This window comes from Saccopteryx leptura, chromosome 10, assembly GCF_036850995.1.
Source record: "Saccopteryx leptura isolate mSacLep1 chromosome 10, mSacLep1_pri_phased_curated, whole genome shotgun sequence".
Taxonomy (NCBI): Eukaryota; Metazoa; Chordata; class Mammalia; order Chiroptera; family Emballonuridae; genus Saccopteryx; species Saccopteryx leptura.
This window is the reverse complement of record NC_089512.1, coordinates 5,221,770-5,246,658: the sequence shown is the minus strand read 5'-3', so window position 1 is coordinate 5,246,658 and position 24,889 is coordinate 5,221,770. Positions and strand designations below refer to the sequence as shown.

The 24,889-nt window shown below is 42.8% G+C and overlaps 1 protein-coding gene across 3 annotated transcripts in view; it reads right to left on the bottom strand.

The window, feature by feature from the left end:
• The window catches only part of DCAF1 (DDB1 and CUL4 associated factor 1), a 58,932-nt gene that overhangs the window by 17,782 nt on the left and 16,261 nt on the right, over window positions 1–24,889 (bottom strand). For 2 of the 3 annotated variants that reach the window (XM_066351419.1, XM_066351417.1), the window contains exons 3-14: window positions 21,680–21,756; window positions 19,873–19,946; window positions 16,732–16,845; window positions 14,206–14,343; window positions 12,013–12,528; window positions 11,616–11,717; window positions 8,747–8,905; window positions 6,671–6,850; window positions 5,992–6,201; window positions 4,371–4,540; window positions 2,542–2,666; window positions 504–1,767 (exon numbers count right to left, since the gene is read on the bottom strand). In XM_066351419.1, coding sequence (XP_066207516.1) covers window positions 504–1,767; window positions 2,542–2,666; window positions 4,371–4,540; window positions 5,992–6,201; window positions 6,671–6,850; window positions 8,747–8,905; window positions 11,616–11,717; window positions 12,013–12,528; window positions 14,206–14,343; window positions 16,732–16,845; window positions 19,873–19,946; window positions 21,680–21,756 — 3,129 coding nt within the window. The remainder of the gene's footprint in view (window positions 1–503; window positions 1,768–2,541; window positions 2,667–4,370; window positions 4,541–5,991; window positions 6,202–6,670; window positions 6,851–8,746; window positions 8,906–11,615; window positions 11,718–12,012; window positions 12,529–14,205; window positions 14,344–16,731; window positions 16,846–19,872; window positions 19,947–21,679; window positions 21,757–24,889) is intronic. The other variant, XM_066351418.1, reaches the window with a different exon arrangement.

Here is a 24,889-nt window from a genome sequence, read left to right as displayed (position 1 = left end):
GGGCCAGCACAGAAACAAACTGGGGAGCCTAGAGACAGCACAGCATGTTCCGTGGGTTCTAGAAAACACGCTGGTTGTAACAAGAACATACAGTGTTGTATCAATGTTGTCAAGAATCACATAAGGAACCCATAGCTGACAAAAGGAGGTATAGTCACATCAATTCACACACAGTGACAACCTCTGGTATTTCAGGCCAGTAAAGGGTTTTCTGGACTAATCACTCTACCAGGGGTCGGCAAACTCATTAGTCAACAGAGCCAAATATCAGCAGTACAATGATTGAAATGTCTTTTGAGAGCCAAATTTTTTAAACTTAAACTATCTAGGTAGGTACATTCCTTATTGAGGTAGCACCCACACATGGTATTTTGTGGAAGAGCTGCACTCAAAGGGCCAAAGAGCCACATGTGGCTCATGAGCCACCGTTTGCCAACCAGTGCTCTATGCTGATGTGACCCAAACCATTCCGATCCCCAGGGAGTGAGGTAGCCTCGCCTTACCTGCTGAAGATAAGGTGCCTATCAAAGCACCCACCATCCACCCCGCCATACTTGGGAAATGATGCTCTGCGGTTCAGCCTTGAGGTAAAGTTTATGGGTGCCTGCCGCCTCTGTTTTGGCTCAGGACATTGGTGAGGAGTAAAAAGAGAGAAGGGTGGGCAGGTGGCAACTGGGTTCTTGCAGCGCGCATGCTGCTCTCTAAGATACTCTGTGATGATACTGTCCAGTGTAGGAGGGGAAGGAAGATGTCTGTCCAGCTGCTTTTTTATGGCTGGGCTTTGGCTGTAGGCGCCGTGGTCCGACTTCTGCCGCAACACTCTGATTTTCCTGCCATTGCAGGGCGACGGTCTCTCTCTGATAAAACTGATCCTACCAATCAAAGGGGAGTTGCCTGCATAAGACGGGCCAGGCAGAGTGAGTGGACCCTGGGGGGGCCGTGGCTGAGGATGGGCAGTAGGGGCAGGAGGGGCAGTGGCACCCGTGGCCACATGACTACCAAGTCGAGTTGCAATGCCATTGGCGATGCGCGGGGTTCTGGGGAGAGAGACGGGAGAAGCAGCGGCGGTGACTGGGGTAAAGGCAGAAGAATGGGAGGCCGCAGTCATGGGCAGGTCAGCCTCTTTCGTCAGCACAGTCGCCGTCTCCCCCAGCCCTTTAGAAATGAGATGGTTTCGTATCAACAGCAGCAGCTCTTTCTCAGGGAAGGAGATCCGTGACTGGGCCACAACGTCGGCTTTTTGCAGTCGCGCCAGGGACACGTCGGTGCCGATGAGCAGTGGCTTCCCTGACACGCGCTCGATCAGCTCGGCAGCGTACTTGCAGAACTTGACGTGGTCGCTGCGCTTGTCCTGCAGCACGGGCTCCTTCATCAGCTGCTGGATCTGGCAGCTGCTGAAAAGGGGCAGCTTACTGATGATCTGGCGGACAGTGCTGCTCCGGGACAGGCCCACCAGGGCCTTGCAGGCCAGGGCTCGGATCTGGTCTGCGTCTGTGATAGGCATCTTGATGGACAGTAAGGACAGGAGCACCTTAATGCCGTTGTTGGATTGGACCACATTCCACATCTTGGCCAGGATGTGCTCACTACTTTTGGGAGTCTGAGGCAGCTTTCTCCGAGGAGTTCCAGAGATAAATTTGCCAATACTGGAAATTCGGTTATCTGGGCCACACACACAGTTGATGATAATCTGAAGCGCTGACTTCTGAATCTCAGCATCGTGAATGAAGAACTCACCCTCAGCCACTCCCAAAATAATGCTGATACCTATGGGGGTGGGGGCAAAACATTTTCTATTATCCCTAATAAAACTCATGGCCAACTTCAACAGTAGCTTTGGAGTCCAAATTAAAAGTTCTGTTCCAGGTAAAACTACCACACATTTTTAAAAAGTATAAGGAGTTGTTTGTATAAAATACAATCAATTTTACTATAATGTATTTTTATGATGCAATACTTCACATGCAGCTGTTAAATAGGGAATGATGTGGAGGTTACCAAGGCTAATATGCAATCTTCCCCTAGGTAAATAGAGCAAAACTGGTGGAACTAAGTCAAGCCTTCAGCAGGAAAGAAACCCCCTCAGTGTGGCTGCTGCAGAGGCAGCAGAAACCACGTGAGGTGAGTTCCGACAAGCGGCTGTGCCCGGCTTCCTCCCCAGACCGTGCGCTCCAGGGCCCACCAATCACACTACTTCCCAAGCTCACCGCAGCAGCAGCCCTGATCTTCACACAGTATTTTCAAATAGAGTGTACGCTCCTTTAGTTCCTGAGTATGATAGCTTCTATCTGTCCTGAGCTGCTGACCAATTACTAGTTTAACTAGGGCTTAGAGTACAGTTGCTTAAGTTTTTATAACCTGCCCCAACCATTTTTCCTAAGAACCTTATTTTCAGCACAAGACTATGCAGAGTACACAGTTTTCAGGAAGGCACATACACCATTATAGCAGAAATGCCTGCACCTCTCAGAAAGCCTGAGGTCACTAACATAACGCTGTTATACAAAGCTGCATGGCATGGCTTCGAAGGGACAGACCTACCTACGGTGGAGACGGTGGAGCCAGCCTCGTCCAGCACATCCACTGACTCTGCCAACTGGAGCTGGATTTTTGGCACAACCGTAAGAATAGCCAGGACGTCCAAAGCAAAGCGCACTGTGTCATTCCTGGACAAGAAGAAGAGTTAATCAAAGGGAAAGAGGCTACAGACACAAGAAACAACAGAGCTAAAAAAAAAGAGGAAGAGCCCTGGCCGGTTGGCTCAGTGGTAGAGCGTCGGCCTGGCATGCAGGAGTACTGGGTTCAATTCCTGGCCAGGGCACACGGGAGAAGCGCCCATCTGCTTCTCCACCCATCCCTCTCTCCTTCCTCTCTGTCTCTCTCTTCCCCTCCCACAGCCAAGGCTCTATTGGAGCAAAGTTGGCCCGGGCGCTGCGGATGGCTCTGTGGCATCTGCCTCAGGCACTAGAATGGCTCTGGATGCAACAGAGCAATGCCCCAGATGGGCAGAGTATCGCCCCCTGGTGGGCATGCTGGGTGGATCCCGGTCGGGCGCATGCAGGAGTCTGTCTGACTGCCTCCCTGTTTCCAACTTCAGAAAAATACAAAAAAAAAAAAAAAGAGGAAAAGAGAAAATGGATCACAACTACCGCCTGTGTGGCTCTGTCCCTAGCCATAACATCAAGAGGATGTGTAGGTCACCATGGGGATAGAATTTTCACCTATCAAACTGCTAAGGTTAAAAACAAAGGATAATCTCTAATGCTGGTAATGACGTAAAGACAAATACTCTCAAACTTTAGGTGGGGGAAGAAATTAGGACACTCTCTTTAGAGAATAATCTAGAAATATGAAACAAGATTCTTAAAATGTTCATAACCTTAAGCCCAGGAATTTCACCTCTTGGAATCTACCCTAAGGAAATAAACATAGAAACAAGTATCTATGTATTAAGACCTCCATTATCACACCATCTAAAATAGAGAAAGAATTAGAAAATCTACCTAGACATCAGGAACACATGTGTTAGTTATGATACAGCCACATGAAGAACTATGCAAGTATTTACAGCTGTTTTTCAAAGAAGGACGAGAGGGAAGGCTCAAATTACAACATTAATGAAATAGAAAACGTTAGCTATAAAATTTTAAATGTGACTAGACCAAGTAGTGGCAAGAAGGTAGAGAAATGAAAACTCCCAATGACGTGCGGGGGACCCGGGTTCGATTCCCGGCCGGGGCACATAGGGGAAGCGCCCATTTGCTTCTCCACCCCCACCCCCTCCTTTCTCTCTGTCTCTCTCTTCCCCTCCCACAGCCAGGGCTCCATTGGAGCAAAGATGGCCCGGGCGCTGGGGATGGCTCCTTGGCCTCTGCCCCAGGCGCTAAGACGCATGGGAGGGGCAGAGCATCGCCCCCTAGTGGGCAGAGCGTCGCCCCCTGGTGGGCATGCCGGGTGGATCCCGGTCGGGCGCATGCGGGAGTCTGTCTGACTGTCTCTCCCCGTTTCCAGCTTCAGAAAAGTACAAAAAAGGAAAAAAAACAAAACAAAACAAAAAAAAACTGCTTCTTAGCCTTTTGGCTAAGATCAAGTATAAAATAATAAACACAAATAAATAAAAAAGGAGAGGGTAAACTCGAGACAGAGGGATAATGCACACCGATGGGCCACTCAAGAACCGATTGATTGCCTGACCTGTGGTGACACAAAGGGTAAGGCGCCAAACTGGAAGGCTCAGGTTTCTCAGATTTAAGCCCAAAATTTCAATTCACTTCACCAAATATTTGTTAAGCAGATACTAGGTGCAAACCAACATCAACTTCAGCAGAAAGCAGAATCTAATTTCATTGAAAACCTCGCTCTGGGCCCACCTTGCATAATAGGTCTTCCAATTGCAGGCAATAGATATAAGCTGCAACAAGAGCTGGACACAAGAAAGTTTGAGGAAGACTTCAGCCGGTTCCCAGTAAAGCTGCGCTGGGCCATATTCTATCAAAAACTCCATCATTTCCACAATCTGTTCATGGGTATACGAACATGCCTACAAGGAGAGAGATCTATTATTAAAGAACTCTATCATCTCCCAGCACACCTCAATGGCCAACATGGTTAATAATAAACCTAAGTAATAATAGCTTTCAAATTCCACAATCCCTCAGTCAAAAGCTCATATGTGAAAAAATGAATACGGGTCCTCAGGTTACGACAGTCTCAACAAATGACGTTTCGCGTTTATGACGCTCACTCCCATAAAAACTAAAAAAACTTAAGACATGAGTGTTTCAGCCTACACCGTGTCATACTTACAGACTACGTGGGTGAACTAGTTTGGCCAAGCGTGGTGGAAGAATATGCAGTACAGTGTATACAGTATATTTATGTTCTTTTCCTTTTTCTGTGGCTTAGTTGTGTTTTTATGTTTTAGATTATGATTTTACAGCTGTGTTAGCATAGGTAAGTGACTTAGGCTAAGGTGTGTTTCAACTTACACCAAAATTCAGGTTACATCACTGTTGTAGGAACAGAACTATGTTGTAACTCGAGGACCCCCGTATATATTTAATATTTCACTTGTAACTAAACTCACAATACAAAAGGTAAAAGGATGTTCTGTTTGTTAGTGCATATATTTTACAACCTAAGAAGAAAAGCGCAATGTAAAATACTGGTTTTTCCAACCTGTGATTTTTAAAACATGCAGATACTAATCTTCATCCCAAAACATATCAAATCCAAAAATGATAAAGAAATGGAGTTACAAAGCACCCATTCAGTAAAGAAATTTCACACATGAAGTAGGATATCTAGTACTTTTCATAAACAATAGCCCCTTTATATACACTTCAGTCCATGATTTATTTATTTATTTATTTATTTATTTATTTATTTATTTATTTATATTTTTCTGAAGTGAGAAGTAGGGAGGCAGTCAGACAGACTCCCGCATGCGCCTGACTGGGATCCACCAGGCATGCTCACCAGAGGGCAATGCTCTGCCCATCTGGGCCATTGCTCCATTGCAACTAGAGCCATTCTAGTGCCTGAGGTGGAGGCCATGGAGCCATCCTCAGTGCCCAGGCCAACTCTGCTCCAATGGAGCCTTGGCTGCGGAAAGGGAAGAGAGAGATAGAGAGGAAGGAGAGGGGAAGGATGGAGAAGCAGGTGGGTGCTTCTTCTGTGTCCCCTGACTGGGAATCGAACCCAGGACTTCCACATGCCAGGCCGACAATCTACCACTGAGCCAACCGACCTGGGCCAAGTCCATGATTTAATTCTAGTTTCCCAAACAAGTAACAATTCATAACTGGGAATAAAATGAATCCTTGAAATCCACCTGTTGCGTCCATTTTCAGGTATTCTGCCTCCACAAAGGACAAGTATAATCCAACAACGAACATCTCACATGATTCCATAATCTGAATGTGAGTTCTAAACCCAAAACTGCTATGGAGGGTGTTAACAACAATCCTGTTGAAGTTAAGGTCCTCTCACCTTGTATGGGGGTTGAGGATGGACAAGAATGCCACCTTCAGTCCTCTGAAGTGACTGCTTCACTTGTTCCAATTTAATGGCCAGGTGAGCCTCAAAGTACTTGCGTAAGGCCATGCAGGTATGTTTCCCAGTTTGGCGGCTAGCAAATATTTCGTCATCACTCAGAAGTGCACCCTGATCTTCCAAATTTAGGATCTCCAAAGTACTGATCTATTAAGAAAGAAGCAAAAGAATGGGACACAGGCAGGGTGGAGGAGAGGGAACACTAAGTAGGAGAAGTAAAAGGAGGGCTGACAAATAATGAAGTACATCTGTCTATACGTTGCAAGTGTCCACAGGAAAGCTAAACAACATTAAACCCAGATTGAAAAATCACATGGCCTGCAATCCTAGTTAAAGACATACAGGCACAAAACCTTTTGCTTTTAGAAAGACCATCACTAGCAATTCCCCCTGTAAGATTACTAAAGTCAAGGCATGTCTATAATGGCACCAAGTCCTCTAAACACTTAAAAGGAAGAGAACCTTGTGCCTGACAGAGAAATAAAAAAACTTCATCTATAAAGAGAGAGTAGACTTCCTCCAGTGAGATAAGCTGCCTGTCCTCAATGTTGCTGAAGGGCAGCCAAGGCCAGGAGGACCTTGACTCCTCAAAAAGAGAAGCCACTGAGAACCTCACCAAGTTCACCAATCGACGAAGACCATCGTAGCGGTCAAAGAGCTCCAGCACGGCCCGGAAGGAGAAGCAGATTGAGAAAAACATGGTGGCGTGGCAGCACCCTGAGGCGTGAGAGCATTCCATTAACCACAGGGTGTAGTTCACCACATCGGATAGAACCTTGTGCGGATGCATGCAAACCTGCAAAACATAAAAATAAACCCATTTTTAAATTTTAGGGGTCAAGAAACCTTTGAAAAAGAAAAAAAATTCAACAGTGTCAATAGACATTTTTACACAATACAATGATCATTCCTGGTCAAGTCATTCTGAATTTAATGCTTAAGTTACAAATGAAATTTTATAACAATCTATTGCAAACGTGAAAAACAACCTGCATTTAGATAAACATTTAAATCTGACCTATACTTACTATCATATTTTGCAAATATTTACATCCTTGAATGCTCACAATGCTGTTTACATAGGTATTAGGGTTCCCACTTAACACACGAAGAAACGGCTCAAAGAGGTAAGGAACTTTCCCTAGCTGATAAAAGCGGCTAAGCCTCCTGATACTAAAGTCCACGAGTTTACCATCCATTTGCTCACTGATTTATTCACACACATTCCGTGGGGCAGGCAAGGATTTCTAAAGTGCTGCCCAGGTTTACATGGTACTTTGCCTCTACCAGAGCCATAACTGCTCTTGTGTACACACATACAGATCAGGCTACTATTTTCAAAAAGCTACAAAAGCTTGCATAATGTTGATCTCAAGAGGAAAAAAATTAAAATTAGAGCATTACTTTATTAATACAGTGTGTCTGTAAAGTCATGGTGCACTTTTGAGTCACAGGCAAGCAACAAAAGATGATAGAAATGTGAAATCTGCACCAAATAAAAGGAAAACTCTCCCAGTTTCATACCTATTCAGTGCAGTTCGATGTGGGCTCATGCACAGACTTTTTAGGGCTCCTTAGGTAGCTATCTCGTATAGCCTCTACAGACTCGTCACCTACTGATGGTCTACCAGAACAGGGTTTTTCCACCAAACTGCCGGTTTCCTTCAACTGCTTATCCCATCGAGTAATATTACTCCTATGTGGTGACGCTTCGTTATAAACACGCCGATATTCACGTTGCACTTTGGTCACAGATTCGAATTTAGCGAGCCACAGAACACACTGAACTTTCCTCTGTACCGTCCACATCTCGACTGGCATGGCCGTGGGCTGCTCCACTGTATACACAGTGTTACATCATCATCTGCACATGCGCACATGCTGCCACATCATCCTACAGAAACTGGGAGGGTTTTCCTTTTATTTGATGCAGATTTCACATTTCTATTGTCTTTTGTTGCTTTCCTGTGACCGGTCAAAAGTGCACCATGACTTTATGGACACACTGTATATGTGCAAAGATGAATAAAGACACAGTCACAAAAGAATTTACCAACTTATTCTATCAAAAAAGCCATACCACATAAAGTATTAGAAAAATGTGCCAGGCACAAAAATGACAAGATATTCCCTAGGGTGTCTGAGGAACCATTACTTCTCAAATGTACAATCCCCTTACACTTTCTAAAAACCAGTACATAAAAAATTCTAAACCAGAAAAACAGAAGACTGGGGAGGCTGGAGAGCCCTGAGAACAACTACAATGATTTTACTACTTCCACCCCAACTATTTGTTAGCACGCACAAAGCATCGTCTGTTGTTTTCACAATCAATTGACTAAAACAAAACAAACAACAACAAAAAACCCACAAACTGTGTGAACGACATCTGAAAACTGAGAGCCTGAAGACTAATCCTAATGCAACAGAAATGGCAAAAACTAAATAAAACTCTCACACCCCAATCCATCTTGCTCCCCCTCCACCAGAGTCAGAGAAATAAAAGGCCTTTCCTCAACAAACTTTTACACTTTTAGAAAGCTTTGTAAAGACCAGACATTCAGGCTCCTTGCTTCTTTCATTAAAATTTACTCCAACTATTCATTTCTTCCTATCCAAAAGTTGTTCTGTGCGTACGTCAGACTGCTCTCTCCCAGCCCCATTCCCGTGCACCTGACTGGACTGGACTTACCCTCTCCATGGCGTCCTGGTTGTAGGACAGATAGTACAAGCACATGGATACACCAGTTGCAGCCATAGAGGGACGAGGAATTTCCAATAATTTCTGTACTCCACCATGTGCAACAAACTCTGTGGCGAACTTGTTATGGAGCAGGAGAGATGCTAGATGCTAAACAAAGAAGATACATGTTACCATGGAACAGTCTAGCACAGCAATTTTCAGTGGGTGTGCCACAAGAATTTTAAAGTGTGCCGTGCCTGACTAGTCAGGGGCACTGACCTCTTTTCCCTTAAACTGTCAAAAAATGACATGAGCCGGCCAGGGTGTGAATGAATAAAATTTAAAATTGTACCTATTTTTCCTGGCAGACTGGCAAAAAGTATACTTTTTTGGTGTGCCACAGAATTTCAGTAATTAGTATGTGCCATGAGACGAAAAAGACTGAAAATCACTGATCTAGAAAAATCACACTATTTATTTACAAAATATGTAATTAGGTTGCTAAATACAAGGAACCCTCTGAAACTGAAAACCACTCCTTCACAACAGAAGTAGAACAGTGCTTAAGGGAAACAAATTATAAAACACTCTAAGATCCCGTAACATTCCCTTCCAACACAAAAGGTTTTCATAAAGGTGAAAAACAAGAAATAAAGCCCTGGCCAGGTAGCTTGGTTGGTTAGAGCAGTGGTCCCCAACCGTTTTTGGGCCACGGACCAGTTTAATGTCAGAAAATATTTTCAGGGACTGCCTTTAGGGTGAGATGGATAAATATATCACGTGACCGAGACAAGTGTCAAGAGTGAGTCTTAGATGTAACAGAGGGAATCTGGTCATTTTTAAAAAATAAAACATCGTTCAAACTTAAATATAAATAAAACAGAAATAATGTAAGTTATTTATTCTTTCTCTGCAGACTGGTACCAAGTGGCCCACGGACCGGTACCAGTCCACGGCCTGGGGGTTGGGGGCCACTGAGTTAGAGCATCGTCCAAAAGCGCAGAGGTTGCCAGTTCGATCCCTGGTCAGGACACATACAGGAACAGATCTATGTTCCTGTCGCCTTCTCTCCCTTCCTCTCTCACTAAAATCAACAAATAAAATTTAAAAAAACAACAAATGAAAACTACTGCTATGAGAAATGACATAACCCTACGATTTTATTATTACATAGCTTCTGTAAAGGATTTTGCTACCGTCCCATTTTAATCCTTTTAACATAATCAGCTCTATGTTCCAGCTTTGTTTCAGTCACTGACTGATTCATCACCAAATAAAACCCAAGCTTTGCTTTCATTTACATTGATTCAAAATATAGCCTCAAAGAACAATCTTCAACAAATTATCAAAACTACTAAATTTTCAGAAATCATTAGAATGCACTTTAAATAGACTTATAAATATAATTTTTTAAGTTTTGTGATCTTCCTCTTCAATTCTTACTAGCCTCTCTGGGTGGACCGTAGCTTCTGGGCAATTTTAAGGACAAGGAGGGCGATGCAGGCAGCAGGCTATTTAATGATACTGAATCCCGGCCAGTGTGGAGGGGCCTCAGGAGAGCTAGAGCTCCCCCTCCTGTTTCACATGCCAGGGTGTCTTCCAGGTGGTGATGCAGGCACAAGGCCAAGACTTATAATTAGATATCTGTGCAGATCTTGTAAAGATCGGTGGCAAAAACAACAGATATGTACCCTCTTCAGAAGTTCTCCCAACACCCGGATTGAATTACTTGTAGTAATTCAATTCTTTTCCTCTGTACTCTATCTCTATACTCTATTTTTTATATTATATGAAGGCAAATTTCTCCATTTCTATTTCATTTCAACATACTCTAAAACTGTTATCCAATGCAATAGTCATTGGCCACATATGTTAGAGTAATACTAATTAAAATCAAGTTAAAACTGCAGCGCCCAAGTTACTAGCTACATTTTAAGTACTCACATAGGCTAGCAGTCCCTATATGGAACAGCACAGACACGGAACATTTCTATTAACACAGGAAGTCCTACCCGAAGGCAAAGTTCTGGAATATCAAGAAAGAAGCTGTGACTTAAAGAATCATAGAGAGCACTAACTCTTCCTCAGAGGTTTTTTCTGGAAACTACAATTTTTCAGAGAGAACATACCACTCCTTCCTCTGTGCTCAATTTTTTCCAACTTCGGTAATATAAAAAAGAAATCTTAAGTTTACATGTCTTTCTTAACCAAACCATAAAGAACAGAGTTTGTTTATTTAACATCGCAAACATTAAATGGTGTTTTATTCATTAGTTACCCTGCTGAGTGGAACTACATGGTAGCCCTAATGTTCTTCATTCCACTTCTCTCTCTCCATTCAGATTACCTTAATTCTCATGGACAGGCATGGACTTAAGCGGGCTAGACTTGACCTGCCTTGCCATAGTTAGCCCCTTTACAACCTAGGAAATCATGTCCTTTTACTGAATTTAGGTCTGCCACTATTTCTTTACTCACTTTCTGGGTTATATTTTGTTCACCCTAGATAATCTATCAACATAAAATACAGTTAAGAATTCAGAAAAAGTGTTATTGGCTGTGAATATCTAAAAGCAGCATGACAGAAGGTACTGTAACACAGTCTTCGGTTCCTATTCAGCAGCCATAACAGAAGGCACTCCTAGGTCTAGATCTCCACCTTAACATTCAGCCCTCTAGGACTGCCCCTGAATTTCTGCAGAGGCACATGGTAAGCCTCATCCTTTCCAGCTAAAGAATGTCCCATTTGTTCCTATTTGGACTATCTGGTAACAGAAAGCCCTAAATAATAAAAACCCAGAGAGTCTATATACCAAAACACATAGGCACATCCATGTCAACAAAATGTTCAGTCACCAAGTATTTTTAAGAAGTTTACCTTAAGTGCCTCAAATGTAAGCAGGACATCATTAGTCTGTTTCAGGTCAATATAGAACATCATCAACTCCCGGGATCCAAGTTGCATGAATATGGGAAGTAACTGTAATGAAGACCAAAAATAAGTCTTAACATTTGGCTTTATTTTTACCTATTTCCTATTCCATTATGAGGATAAAAGATTATCCCTACCTCCTTTATGAAGATAAATATAAAAAGTCATTTTGATCAAACAGGCCTTACCAGAAGTGACCTGCATAAGAGTTTGCCAGTTTGGGGCAAAGACTTTTTCGTATTAGAGTAAAAACACATCAGGGTATAAAATGCTACCATAAAACATCACAGAAATAAACACAGTATTTCTTAAGTGTGAACAGTATTCTTCCCAATAAGCTTACCTCCTGATATTCTCCTAGAGGGGTCAAATACTGGAGAATAAGTCGCTGTTCAATAGCAGGAGTCATAGGATAAAGAGTGTAATTGGTGCCAATCACCCAGGGGGACATTTCTGACCAACTGCTATTAGACAGCTCAACAAACATGCGATCTGCATCAGAGGATGAGAAACCCAGCTTCTGCTTGGCTTTCCTAAAGCTCTCTCTGTCACCACCCTGTTTTGCTGTCTTGTTTTTCCTCAATCCTCCTTCCTCTGGTTTTGCTGCTGAGTTCACTCTGCTACTGGTCTTGTGGCCTGAATCAAGATGAAAGGAGATCTCCATGTCTCCAGGGGCTTCCTCTTGTTCACCATCCACTACATCTACAGCCATGTCGCCATAGTCCATATCCACAGCTTCTTCATCCAGAGGCAAAAGGGGTCCCGAGGAGAGCTTTCGTGGGCTAGGACGCTTGCTTTCTTGCCGCAAAGCCACTTCCTGAAGCTGTAGCTCCCGCAGTCTTCGAAGCACTATTGCTACCTATCAACAGATATTGAAATAAAAGGGGTTGTCTCTCTGCATCTTAGTTTAAATGACAGTTAATAATTTTTATTCCTACTTATAGAGAACTAGGTACTCATGCAGTTACCCAATCCCTGGTAACAGTAAAAATTTAATAAATATGTTGACTTGATTCCTATATTGTAAGGAAATAAGTAATAGCTCAAATTCTCATTCCCCATAAAATTTTGCAGAGAATCCAAACCAGATCTGCACATAAAACACATCATTAAAAAAAAAACTAAAAAAAAACAACACATCATTCATGCCTGGCCAGGTGGTGGTGCAATGAACAGAGCATCAGGCTGGGATGCAGAGGACCCATGTTCGAAACCCCAAGGTAGCCAGCTTGAGCACAAGCTCACCACCTTGAGCGCAGAATCGCTGGCTTGAGTGTGAGATCATAGACATAATCCCATGGTTGCTGGCTTGAGCCCAAAGGTTGCTGGCCCAAGGTCACTGGCTTGAGCAAGGGGTCGTTCACTTGCTGTAGCCCATCAATCAAGGCACATATAAGAAAGCAATCAACAAACTAAGGTGCCACAATGAAAAACTGATGTTTCTCATCTCTCTCCCTTCCTGTCTGTTCCTATCTGTCCCTCTCTGTGTCTCTGTCACACACACAAAATAAACATCATTCTAAACTGATCTCTCAGGATCAGCTGGGCTGGATGGACCATCACACCTAAATAGGCAGACACAATTTTTTTAAAAAGTGCTTTTGAAAATCAAATGTAAAGCTTTCTCAAACTTGTATTTATTATGTTATATTCTGTTAGACATTGTCATCTACATTACACATAATTACATAATTTGTTTTTCAAGTTCACCATTTATTTTTTATTTTCCTTTTGTTTATATTTGGGGCCTGCCTTAAAATGCAGTATGGTGCTTAGTTTTAAAAAGAAGCAAGCCAGACCAGGCAGTGGCGCAGTGGATATAGCATCGGACTGGGACACAGAGGACCCAGGTTTGAGAACCCGAGGTTGCCAGCTTGAGCGCAGGCTCCTCTTGTTTGAGCAAAGCTCACCATCTTGGACCCAACGTCACTGGCTCAAGCAAGGGGTTACTCGGTCTGCTGTAGCCCCACGGTCAAGGCACGTATGAGAAAGCAATCAATGAACAACTAAGGTGTTGCAACGAAAAACTAATGATTGATGCTTCTCATCTCTCTCCATTCCTGTCTGTCCCTATCTATCCCTCTCTCTGTCTCTCTCTCTGTCTTTGTAAATAAATAAATAATAAAAAGAAGCAATTTATTTTGAACTGCATTTTAAAAAAAGGATGATAGATGAATATGGAATAAAATAAGTATAATAAAATGTCTACAATTTAAGTGGTGTATATACAGTGGTTCACTAAAATTCACTTTCATTCTATATTTAAAATTTTTTCGTAATTCAAATGTTGAGGAAGAAAGGAAATGGCACTATTGTTTATCTGTATAAACTACCACGATCTTTAACAAGATGAACGATAGCATTTTCAAGTTTAAAAAAAAGTAAAATCAAAACTCTTATGAAAAGTAATGCTAAAATTACAGGTACACTCCAGTACAAGGTAATATATAAGCTCTACCTGTTCAAGTTCAATTAGCAAGAAAACTTGTGATTATTCTCCTATCTTATGCAAAAATCCCTTTAACACCGTCCTTACCAGCTGGGAATTTTCATCTCTGTAGTTGGCAGCAATGTCTTGATTTTCCATAGCACCTCCTAACAGCCCAGTAGAGTATGTCCTCAATGGCTGATCGGCCTCTCGGGCCCATTTGAAAAGATTTTCAACAATTCCTTCCTGTATTAAAGGAAATGAAATAGTACTATTCAGAAAAAAAAATCCCACTTTCATAAAGATACAAGCAAAGATTTCAGTCTTCTGAAAAAATTTTTAATGTTGGTCATAAAATTTAAAAATGCAAATAAATAATAAATTGTTTAGTTAAATATCTGTGTATCTGTGAAATACAATCCTATTTAACAGCTAAAATTGCAGCTAAAAACCAACAGTCTCATAATACAGCACCATTTTAGGTGTTAAGACCAGAAAAGTTCCCTGACTGGGTGGGAAGCACTAAAAATTCTATGTCCCTCTTTGAAATTCACAATGCACATTTAACATTATTAATGCTGAAAAGTCTTCCATCAAAGAAGTATTCAACTCCATGTAACCCAAACTTACTTTTACTTGTTATTTTATTATGAAATATAATACATAGAAACATGTATAGTCTAGCCAAAGACAATCAAAGTCACCTATGATTCACCACCTAGCTTAAGAAACAGAAAAAAGATCTCAAATCAATAACCTAACTGTATATATAATTTAAGAAAGTAGCAAAGGGGCCCTGGCCAGTGACTCAGTGGACAGAGAGTTGGCCTGGCATATGGACATCCCAGGTTCAATTCCCCATCAGGGCAAACAGGAGAAGCAACCATCAACTTCTCCCCTCTTCCTTCTCCCTCTTCTCCCTCTTCTCCTCCAGCAACTAGTGGTTTAATTGGTTTGAGCATGACCCCAGGTGCTAAGGATAGCTCCATGGGAGCATGACAGCGTCAAGTGCTAAAAATAGCTTGACACTCAAGCATGGGCCCCAGATGGGGCTGCTGACTGGATTCCAGTTGGGGCGCATGCAGGAGTCTGCCTCCACTATCTCCCCTCCTCTCACTTAAAAAAAAAAGTAGCAAAAGAAGCCTGACCAGGCAGTTGCACAGTGGATAGAGCATTGAACTGGGCCACAGAGGACCCAGGTCTGAAACCCCAAAGTCGCCGCTTGAATGCAGGCTCATATGGCTTGAGCGCAGGCTCACCAGCTTGAGCACGGGGTCACTGGCTTGAGCAGGGGACCATAGACATGACCCCATGGTCGCTGGCTTGAGCAAGGGTCGGTCACTTGCTCTGCTGTAGGCCCCAGGTCAAGGAACATATGAGAAAGCAATCAATGAACAACTAAGGAGCTAAAATGAAGAACTGATGCTTCTCATCTCTCTTCCTGTCTGTCTGTCCCTATCTGTCCCTTTCTGCCTCTCTCTCTCTTTGTAATAAAAAAAAGAAAAGTAGCAAATAAAGGCCCTGGCTGGGTAGCTCAGTTGGTTAAAGTGTTGTCCTGACAAGCCAAGGTTGTGGGTTCAATCCCCAGTCAGGGCACATACAAGAATCACTAATGATGACATAAACAAGTAGAACAACAAATTGATGGTTCTTTCTCTGTCTCTCTCTTCCTCTGTCTCTAAAAATCAATATATTTTTTTAAAAGGAAACAAGCAAATGAGTAAACAAAACCCAAAGTTAGTAGTAGTACAGAAATAATAGAAATTAGAATGAAGATAGTGAATAGGAAAATGTAGAACATTTTTGAAACCAAAAGCTGATTCTTTGAAAAGACCCATAAAATTGACAAACCTTTAGCTACACTGACCAAGAAAAAAAGAGAGACAACTCAAATTACTGGAATTAAAAACAAAAGATGAGGCATTACTACCAATTTTACAGAAATTAAAATAATAAGAAATTACTATGAACTCACAGTAAAATATTTTTGACAAAGAGATTTTTTTGGTCTCCTGCAGTGGTAGCCAATTAAAGAGTTTAATATACAGCCTGAACAGGCGGTAGCACAGTGGATAGAGCATCAGACTGGGACGCAGAGGACCCAGGTTCGAAACCCAGAGGTCCCCAGCTTGAGTGCGGGCTCATCTGGTTTAAGCAAGGCTCACCAACTTGAGCCCAAGGTCACTGGCTTGAGCGGGGGTCGAAGGGGGGGTGTCATTTGATCTGCTCTACCCCACCCCACCCTACCCCCGTCAAGGCACATATGAGAAATAAATCAATGACAACTAAGGTGCCGCAATAAAGAATTGATGCTTCTCATCTCTCTCCCTTCCTGTCTGTCTGACCCTGTCTAGCCCTCTGTCTCTGTCACATACATACACATACACACACACACAGATTTTAATATATAATACTGCAAATTGTAGCAGTAATTATAGCTGAAAATCTCTGTTGCACCCAAGCAGCAGCATTCATTAAATGTTATCTTACATCTTTCTTACCAACATGATTTCTTACATTTAATGTATATTACTACCTCAATAACAAAAACCTACAACAATTATTTTAACAAAGACAAATCAACATATCACTCAGTTAGAAAGTAAATGGACCTTTCTTTTTTTTGTTCAGTACCTTCTCTTGGAAAACGACGGCCGTCTCCAGCCCGGGCATGATGTCCAGAAGAAGCCGGCAGGCTGCGGTGTTCAGCGGGGGCTCTCGGCTCGTCATCACGTAGGCATTCACCAGCTGTAAGGAGAGAAAGGGTAACTTGTGCCTAAAATTCAACCCAGTCTAATTAATTCAGTCTAATAAATCCTTACTATATTCCCATCGCCTGCCTAAGCGGTATCAGAGGAGACTGTACTTAACAATGACCAATTAGACCTTTAGTTACAGTTATGATTTTGCTGAGCCAGGATGGTCTCATGTAATTTCTTCGGCAGCTTTAAAGTCAGATCCTCCCAAAACACTCAGTAACCATAGAAATTAAAGCTCAAAGGGTATCACCACAAAGAAATCGCCCCCCATGTTCATACACACTTTTTTTCAGAAAGATAAAGCAGGGAAAGATAAGCCCTCCACCAGATTCTTCACAGTGGTTATGAAAAATTTTTTTATATTATATATATATAATATATAAATGAATGTATTAATAAAACTTTCATTTAAATACTCATCAAATATTTACTGAATCTCATCTACTAAGTAACACTGTGTTAGTGCTGAGTATACAAAGTAAGACACAGTCCCACCGTCAAAGGGTTCATAATCCAACAAAGGTGACAGTTGGGAAAACAAATGTTGTGAGAACAGGATGCTACAGAAACCTACAGGAGGCCATACACCCTGCAGAGGAACCACAGGAGGCTTTGAAAGGAAAGGATTCCAAGCAAGAATGTAAAGGGCAGGCCTTGGCCGGTTGGCTCAGTGGTAGAGCGTCGGCCTGGCGTACAGGAGTCCCGGGTTCGATTCATGGCCAGGGCACACAGGAGAAGCGCCCATCTGCTTCTCCACCCCTCCCCTTCTCCTTCCTCTCTGTCTCTCTCTTCCCCTCCCACAGCCAAGGCTCCACTGGAGCAAAGTTGGCCCGGGCACTGAGGATGGCTCCATGGCCTCTGCCTCAGGCACTAGAATGGCTCTGGTTGCAGCAGAGCAACGCCCCAGATGGGCAGAGCATCACCCCCTGGTGGGCATGCAGGGTGGATCCCGGTCGGGCGCATGCGAGAGTCTGTCTGACTGCCTCCCCGTTTCCAACTTCAGAAAAATTAAACAAAAATTAAAAAAAAAAGAATGTAAAGGGCAAGCAGAAGTAGCTAAACAGGAGTGGGAAGAAGAGAAGGACCATAAGGAAAGAACTGAAAACTGAGAAAACAAAGAGACAGTTTGGTTATATAAACACCAAACTAACAAATTTAAGATTTATCTTGAGGGGAATAGTAAACCACTAGTGGATAGTAAGCAAGAGGGTGCCATGGCAACTTTTTGGGTTTTAGAAAAATTTCTTGGCTATAATGTGAAGAATGAGTTGGAAGAGAAACAACAAGAGAAACCAGTTAAGAGGCTACTGAGTAACCAAGTGAGATGGTAGCGGCTAAACCTAGGTCTGACAACAAGGGCAGAAAGAAGTAGCAAGATCTGTGAAGGTTAAGGGAGAGGAACAATAAGACCCTTGAATTAGAGAGTTTGGAAGAATAAAGAATAATGTCTAGCTGGAGAAACAGATTGTGGAGCAAACAATTAGACATATAGAATTCAAAGAACCCATGAGGAATATCCAGGTGGGAATGAATAGATGAAAGTTTAAACTGATCTGAAGCTGAGAAATACACTGGCTACACTGGCGATAGAAAAATAAATTGGGAAGTAAATACAAGACAGATAACAATAACAGCTAATATTTACTGAGCCCTCATGAGTCAGGTTCTGTGCTAAGCATTTTCTATGCTTAATTTCATTCAAGGATTAAAAAAACACTTTAAGGTAAGAACTATCATCCCCTATCTTATAGATTAGTAAAATAAAGCTTGAAAAAGCTTAAGCTGCCCACAGACAAGAGGTGTCAGTGAAGGGAGGAGCTGCATTTAAGCACAAAACATGGATGGCCGCCCCACCTGCCGAAGCCCATGTTCTCAAGCATCATGCTGTTCTGCCTCCAAAAACAGCCAATTTACTGAACAACACTACGATCAGGAGCTGTGAGTGAGGTGCGTGTGTGTGTGTCTTTCCCCCATTTCACTTACTCGACAATCCAGAATTAGAGAAGGCATCTTTCCCTCCCTCCACATTGTCAATGCACACACCACGTATCAGTGCAGATTCACGCCATATACATCCCTCTTTGTTCTACTGAGGAACCGGTACAAGGACTCCTATATTTCCAAACTCAAACTGTCTTGCCCAAAGATGAGCAGAGATGCCTTGGGAGCCCTCACCGATACTCAACTGAACAAAGTACACATCTTGAGAAAATACCCTGGACTTTGGAAAGAAATATGTCCATGATTCCTCTTATTTCATTGAACCAATACCAAATTAAAAAATCTACCTACTTAGCCTGACCTGTGGTGGCGCAGTGGACAGAGTGCCGACCTGGAATGTTGGCGTAGCCGGTTCGAAACCCTGGGCTTGCCCGGTCAAGGCATGTACAAAAAGCAACTACAGCAACTATGAAGCAACTGGAAATTGATGCTTCCCACTCCTCCTCTTTCTCTCTCCCTTTCTCCTCTCTCTAAAGTTGCTAAATAGCCCTGGCTGGTTGGCTCAGTGGTAGAGCGTCGGCCTGGCGTGCAGGAGTCCCGGATTCGATTCCCGGCCAGGGCACACAGGAGAAGCGCCCATCTGCTTCTCCACCCCTCCTCCTCTCCTTCCTCTCTGTCTCTCTCTTCCCCTCCCGCAGCCAAGGCTCCATTGGAGCAAAGTTGGCCCGGGCACTGGGGATGGCTCTAGGGCCTCTGCCTCAGGCGCTAGAATGGCTCTGGACGCAACGAGCAACGCCCCAGATGGGCAGAGCATCGCCCCCTGGTGGGCATGCCGGATGGATCCCGGTCGGGTGCATGTGGGAGTCGTCTAACTGCCTCCCCGTTTCCAACTTCAGAAAAACACACACAAAAAAATAAAGTCACTAAATAAAATCTTTGAAAATAAAAAAAAACTAAAAATCTACCCACTCTATTCCCAACTTTGTCAAGACCTCGGGAGAAAGCAAACTATTTACAAAAAACAATAAAGTTCAGCACTGATGACAATCTGGAGAAAAGTAAGAAATAAACCTACTGCATTCATGAAATCATCATTCTTGAAGAGTATTCTCAGCAAGTGGCCCAGCATACACTCTGGATCAGCTCGACCTACCAAAAGAAGAGGGGGAACAAACAAAGGAATGCGTAAATCATCCCAGTCAAGCACCTCAGACCTCTGTAGAGACACCCAGGCTCTGGTTAAAAATAGTTAAAAGTACTATTAAAATACCAGAAAAGAGAAATAGAGCAAAGATAAGACTCTTTGGAGAAATTAGATTTAAGAAACTCTTTAAAATGAAAAATGACAATATAAAAATTTGAGACCTGCTCTCTTTCTGTCCTGTCTCCCAGCGTTGGGAGACAGCCACGCTGAATTACATAAACAAGCACTAGCCCCAGGCCAGCATTGGTCAGTGTAAACAAGGTCTACAAATGTATAAAAAATGTATACAAAAGAAGTAGAAAGAAGCCTAAAACAAAATCCCCGACTTCCCAGCCACAAAATGGTAGGAAGAACAACTTCTTTTGATGGGTGGCCTGGAAAAGAGAGGCTCCAAGCCAATCTCCCCTTCAGCTACAACGCCAACAGCAGGAGAGATGTGTCCTCAACCTATAATGACATCCCATTAACAGGTGGGGGAATCCCACTAAGCAATCACCAACTCTAAAGATACAGTAACCTGGGCATTCATTTCCGAACTCCTGGGGAAAGAAAGGTGGCCAGACACCAGAATCTCCTCAACACACAGCCTAAAGTAAAGGAATTAGTTAATGGTTTGGAGAATTATTACTGTTTTTAAAAGATACCATCTATTTTATTTAGTGTTTTTTTTCTTTTTCAAAACAGAATGGAAAATTTAGTCACAGTATAAAAAAGATGTAAGCTGCCAATATGAAGTTTTCCCCAAGCTGTAACTAGTATACCAAGTAATTCACAAAAGAAAAGTTAGAGAATAGTATCATAAAAACAAATGATATCAGAGTACAAACTTTCTATGTGAAGAAATGATAAAACTAAGACCCTTATATTTGTTTATTAATAAATAATTGCTTAACATAATAGAAAGAAAAAAATTTTCTTTAAATTTCTACTGAAAACAGGCATACCTTTCTGCCTCCCCCTTCTACCTCATTACCATTTCATCCTTTCTAAGGCAACATCTGAGCATGATCACCTATGACATACATTAGCTAAAATTCTAATTTCACATTCACTTTAGTACTTCTTTCGAGCTCCAACTGCCTTACTGAAAATATGTATTACAAAATATTTAAAAATAATTTCAAAATTCAGAAATAGATTTTCCTCACTGCTCTTACCTTGAACAACAGTTTAACAAATATAAGGTCTTAAAACTTAGCATGAAATATGCTATTTTTTTCTTTTTTTTTTGTATTTTTCTTAAGTGAGAAGCAGGGAGGCAGACAGACTCCCACATGCACCCGACCAGGATCCACCCGGCATGCCCACCAGGGGGCGATGCTCTGCCCATCTGGGCCGTTGCTCTGTTGCAACCAGAGCCATACCACCTGAGGCAGAGGCCATGGAGCCATCCTCAGCGCCCAGGCCAACTTTGCTCTAGTGGAGCCTTGGCTGCAGGAGAGGAAGAGAGAGATAGGAAGGAGAGGGGGAGGGGTGAAGAAGTAGATGGGCATTTCTCCTGTGTGCCCTGGCCAGGAATCGAACCCAGGACTTCCAAACACCAGGCCGACGCTCTACCACTGAGCCAACCAGCCAAGGCAAAAATATGCTATTTCAATTGAAAATTTTTTTCTTTTTCTATTAAGCAATTTTCTTCTGTGAGAAAATTAGAGCAGGCTGAAGAGAACACAGGTCTCACCAGGATGTCGGTCATCAAACGGGTCTGGATCCCCCTTACGGTACTCTTCAGTTTCTTTTTCAATCAATTCAGACATCCTAGCACAAAGGGAAGACGGTCAATTCTAAAAAAGCATATAAAAACACGTTCCACCACCTACAATAATCAATTCAAAAGTCAAAGTGTAAAATAAAAGCAAAAAGTTAGAAAAAGGGTATTTTTCTTATGAACAGAGATCTAAACAACCATCTCATAAAACAATTTCCACTCCCAAAATCATTCTTCTCTCCCCTTACCTATCTCAAAAAATAACACTACCATCACCTGAGAAGCCAATAACCTACAAATCATCATTAAAACCTTTTCTCGGATGTGAGGGCAATCTGGCTGCGACATCTGTCACCCCATTGATCGCCAGGGTTGATTCGGCTGATTTGGCTGGCTAGGCGGGTGTCCCCTTCCTCCCTCACCGCTCCATGTGCGTCCCTCCCGAAGCTGCGAGCTGCGCGCTTGGTGGAAGAGGACGACCTTCCCCGCTAGAGGAGAGGACCGTTCTTCAGTCAAGGGTATACGAGTAGCTGCGCTGCCCTGCTAGAACCTCCAAACAAGTCTCAAGCTCCATTTGTAGGAGAATGTAGGGTAGTCAAGCTTCCAAGACTCCAGACACATCCAAATGAGGCACTGCATGTGGCAGTCTGCCTTTCTTAGGGGAAAAAAAACAAACAACAAAAACCTTTTCTCTTCATCCCCCACAAGTCCTCTTAGCTCTACCTACAAAATACCTCTTGACTTCAATCATTTCTTCAAATCTTGACCATTCCTATCCTTGTCCAGACCACCATCACCAATTGCCTGGACTACCTGCACTGGTCACCTTGCATTTGTTTCCCAGTTTGACCTGACAATCCATTCTCCAACTTCCAATGACTCACCACAATAACTGAATGAAACCCAAGTACTACCAGGCTTTAAATCATCTGGATTCCGTCTGCATCTCTGGCCACTTCTCCTCCGCCGCTCTTTCACCAGCTTCGGGAAAATAGCCTTCTCTGCTCCTCAGAGATCCAGTTCATTACTGCTTCAGAGCCTCTGTAGGTGCTGCTACCTCAGCCTGTCGCCTCCTTCCCTCATCTGCGCTCCCACCCCAGCCTCCAAGCAGCCACTCATCTATCTCTCACTACAGATTAGTTCTGCATTGTCTAGAATTTCATGTATGTAAATGGAACCCATATACTCTTTTTTTATATCTGGCTACTTTCACTCAGCATGTTTTGAGTTACCCAGTTTATGTTATATGTCAATAGTTCCTTTTTTATTCATGAATTTTAAGAATTTTTTTTATTTTACTGATTGCCTTTAGTGAAAAAGGAAGGGGGAAGGAGAGGGAAGGAGAAGGGGAGGGGGAGGGAAAGACAGTAACATCGATTTATTCCTGCATGTGCCCATATTGGCCCTGACTGAGAATCAAACTGGCAATCTCTAACAAACCAAACTATGCAGCTACGGCATTCATACATTCTTTTTCAAAAAAAGTCACTTTTAGAGTATCTTAAGCAAGACTGACATTCTACTCTATTATAATGACAATCAAATACAAGGCTGTCCCCACAGACACCAGTGTGGTGACAGCCAGAGGGAAAGGGAGGGAAGTGGGGGGAGGCTGGGTGCAGGTGGAGGGAGGTAGGGGGAGGTGGGCAAAGTGGGGTGAAATGGGGAAGGAAAGAGACTCTGGGGCGGAGGACGCACAATGCAGTGCGCATTTGGTGTTTTATTAAGTTGTACACTTGAAACCTGTATAGTTTTACGAACCAATGTCATCTCAATAAATTCAATTAATAAAATTAGAAAAAAATACAAGGCTGTCCCACTCTCCAATATCTAGCATGCTGTCCTAACTCAAAGTCTCCTGTATGCTTCCTGTTTACAAAATCATACTTCCTAGTCTTAAGGGTTAAGGTCCCTGCTAAAAATTCTTACCCCCCTCTACTGTGTTTTTCCCCATCAAGCCTCAGAATTATTTCTACTTTTTCTACCTTTCCCTTCAAACTCTGAAAATTATCTTTGCCACAAGGGGCAATTACACAAAATATACTTAACGTTACAAAAGATTTACTAATATCTCCAGTTGAAACTAAGTGATACAGCACAGTAGAAGTTAAAAACATGAATTTTGAGGCCCTGGCCGGTTGGCTCAGTGGTAGAGCGTCGGCCTGGCGTGCAGGAGTCCCAGGTTCGATTCCTGGCCAGGGCACACAGGAGAAGCGCCCATCTGCTTCTCCACCCTTCCCCCTCTCCTTCCTCTCTGTCTCTCTCTTCCCCTCCCGCAGCCAAGGCTCCACTGGAGCAAAGTTGGCCCGGGCGCTGAGGATGGCTCTATGGCCTCTGCCTCAGGCACAAGAATGGCTCTGGTTGCAACAGAGCAACGCCCCAGATGGGCAGAGCATCGCCCCCTGGAGGGCATGCCGGGTGGATCCTGGTCGGGCACATGAGGGAGTCTGTCTGACTGCCTCCCTGTTTCCAGCTTCAGAAAAATACAAAACAAACAAACAAACAAACAAAAAAACATGGATTTTGGAGCCAGGTGACCATGGTTCAAATCTTCCACTGTGTGTCAAGTTACTTGACCTGTTTACACCTCATCTATAAAATGATGGTAACAGCACCTATTCCTTGAGGTTTAAGTTAATATTGTATGCTCTGCTTAGAATAAAGCTTATTTAGATGTTATTACTATAAAAACTGAGAATCAAAAACAAAAACAATTTAAGGTAGCCTGACCTGTGGTGGTGCAATCGATAAAGCGTCAACCTGGAATGCTGAAGTCACCAGTTTGAAAACACAGGCTTGCCCAGTCAAGGCACATACGAGCAGCAACTACTACGAGTTGAAGCTTTCTGCTCCTCTCCCCCCAACGCCTTTCTCTTTCTCTCTCCTCTTTCTAAAAACCAATAAATCCAATCTTAAAAATAAAAAATTTAAGGTAGATACTGACAAATAGGGCAGGAGGGAGCCTTGTGGAGGTGCTATGCAAGTTCTGTAACTTGATCTGGGTGATAGTTTTACAAGTAAAAAAAAAATCCATTAAGCAGAATACTTTACAGTGTGTAAATTATACTTCAATCATGTTTTTCAAAAAAAACACAGAACCTGGATTAAGCTCACACAGCATGGCCCAATGCCAGTACCTTTTTCCAGAATCAGGTCAAAGGCTTGACATAATAAATAAAATAA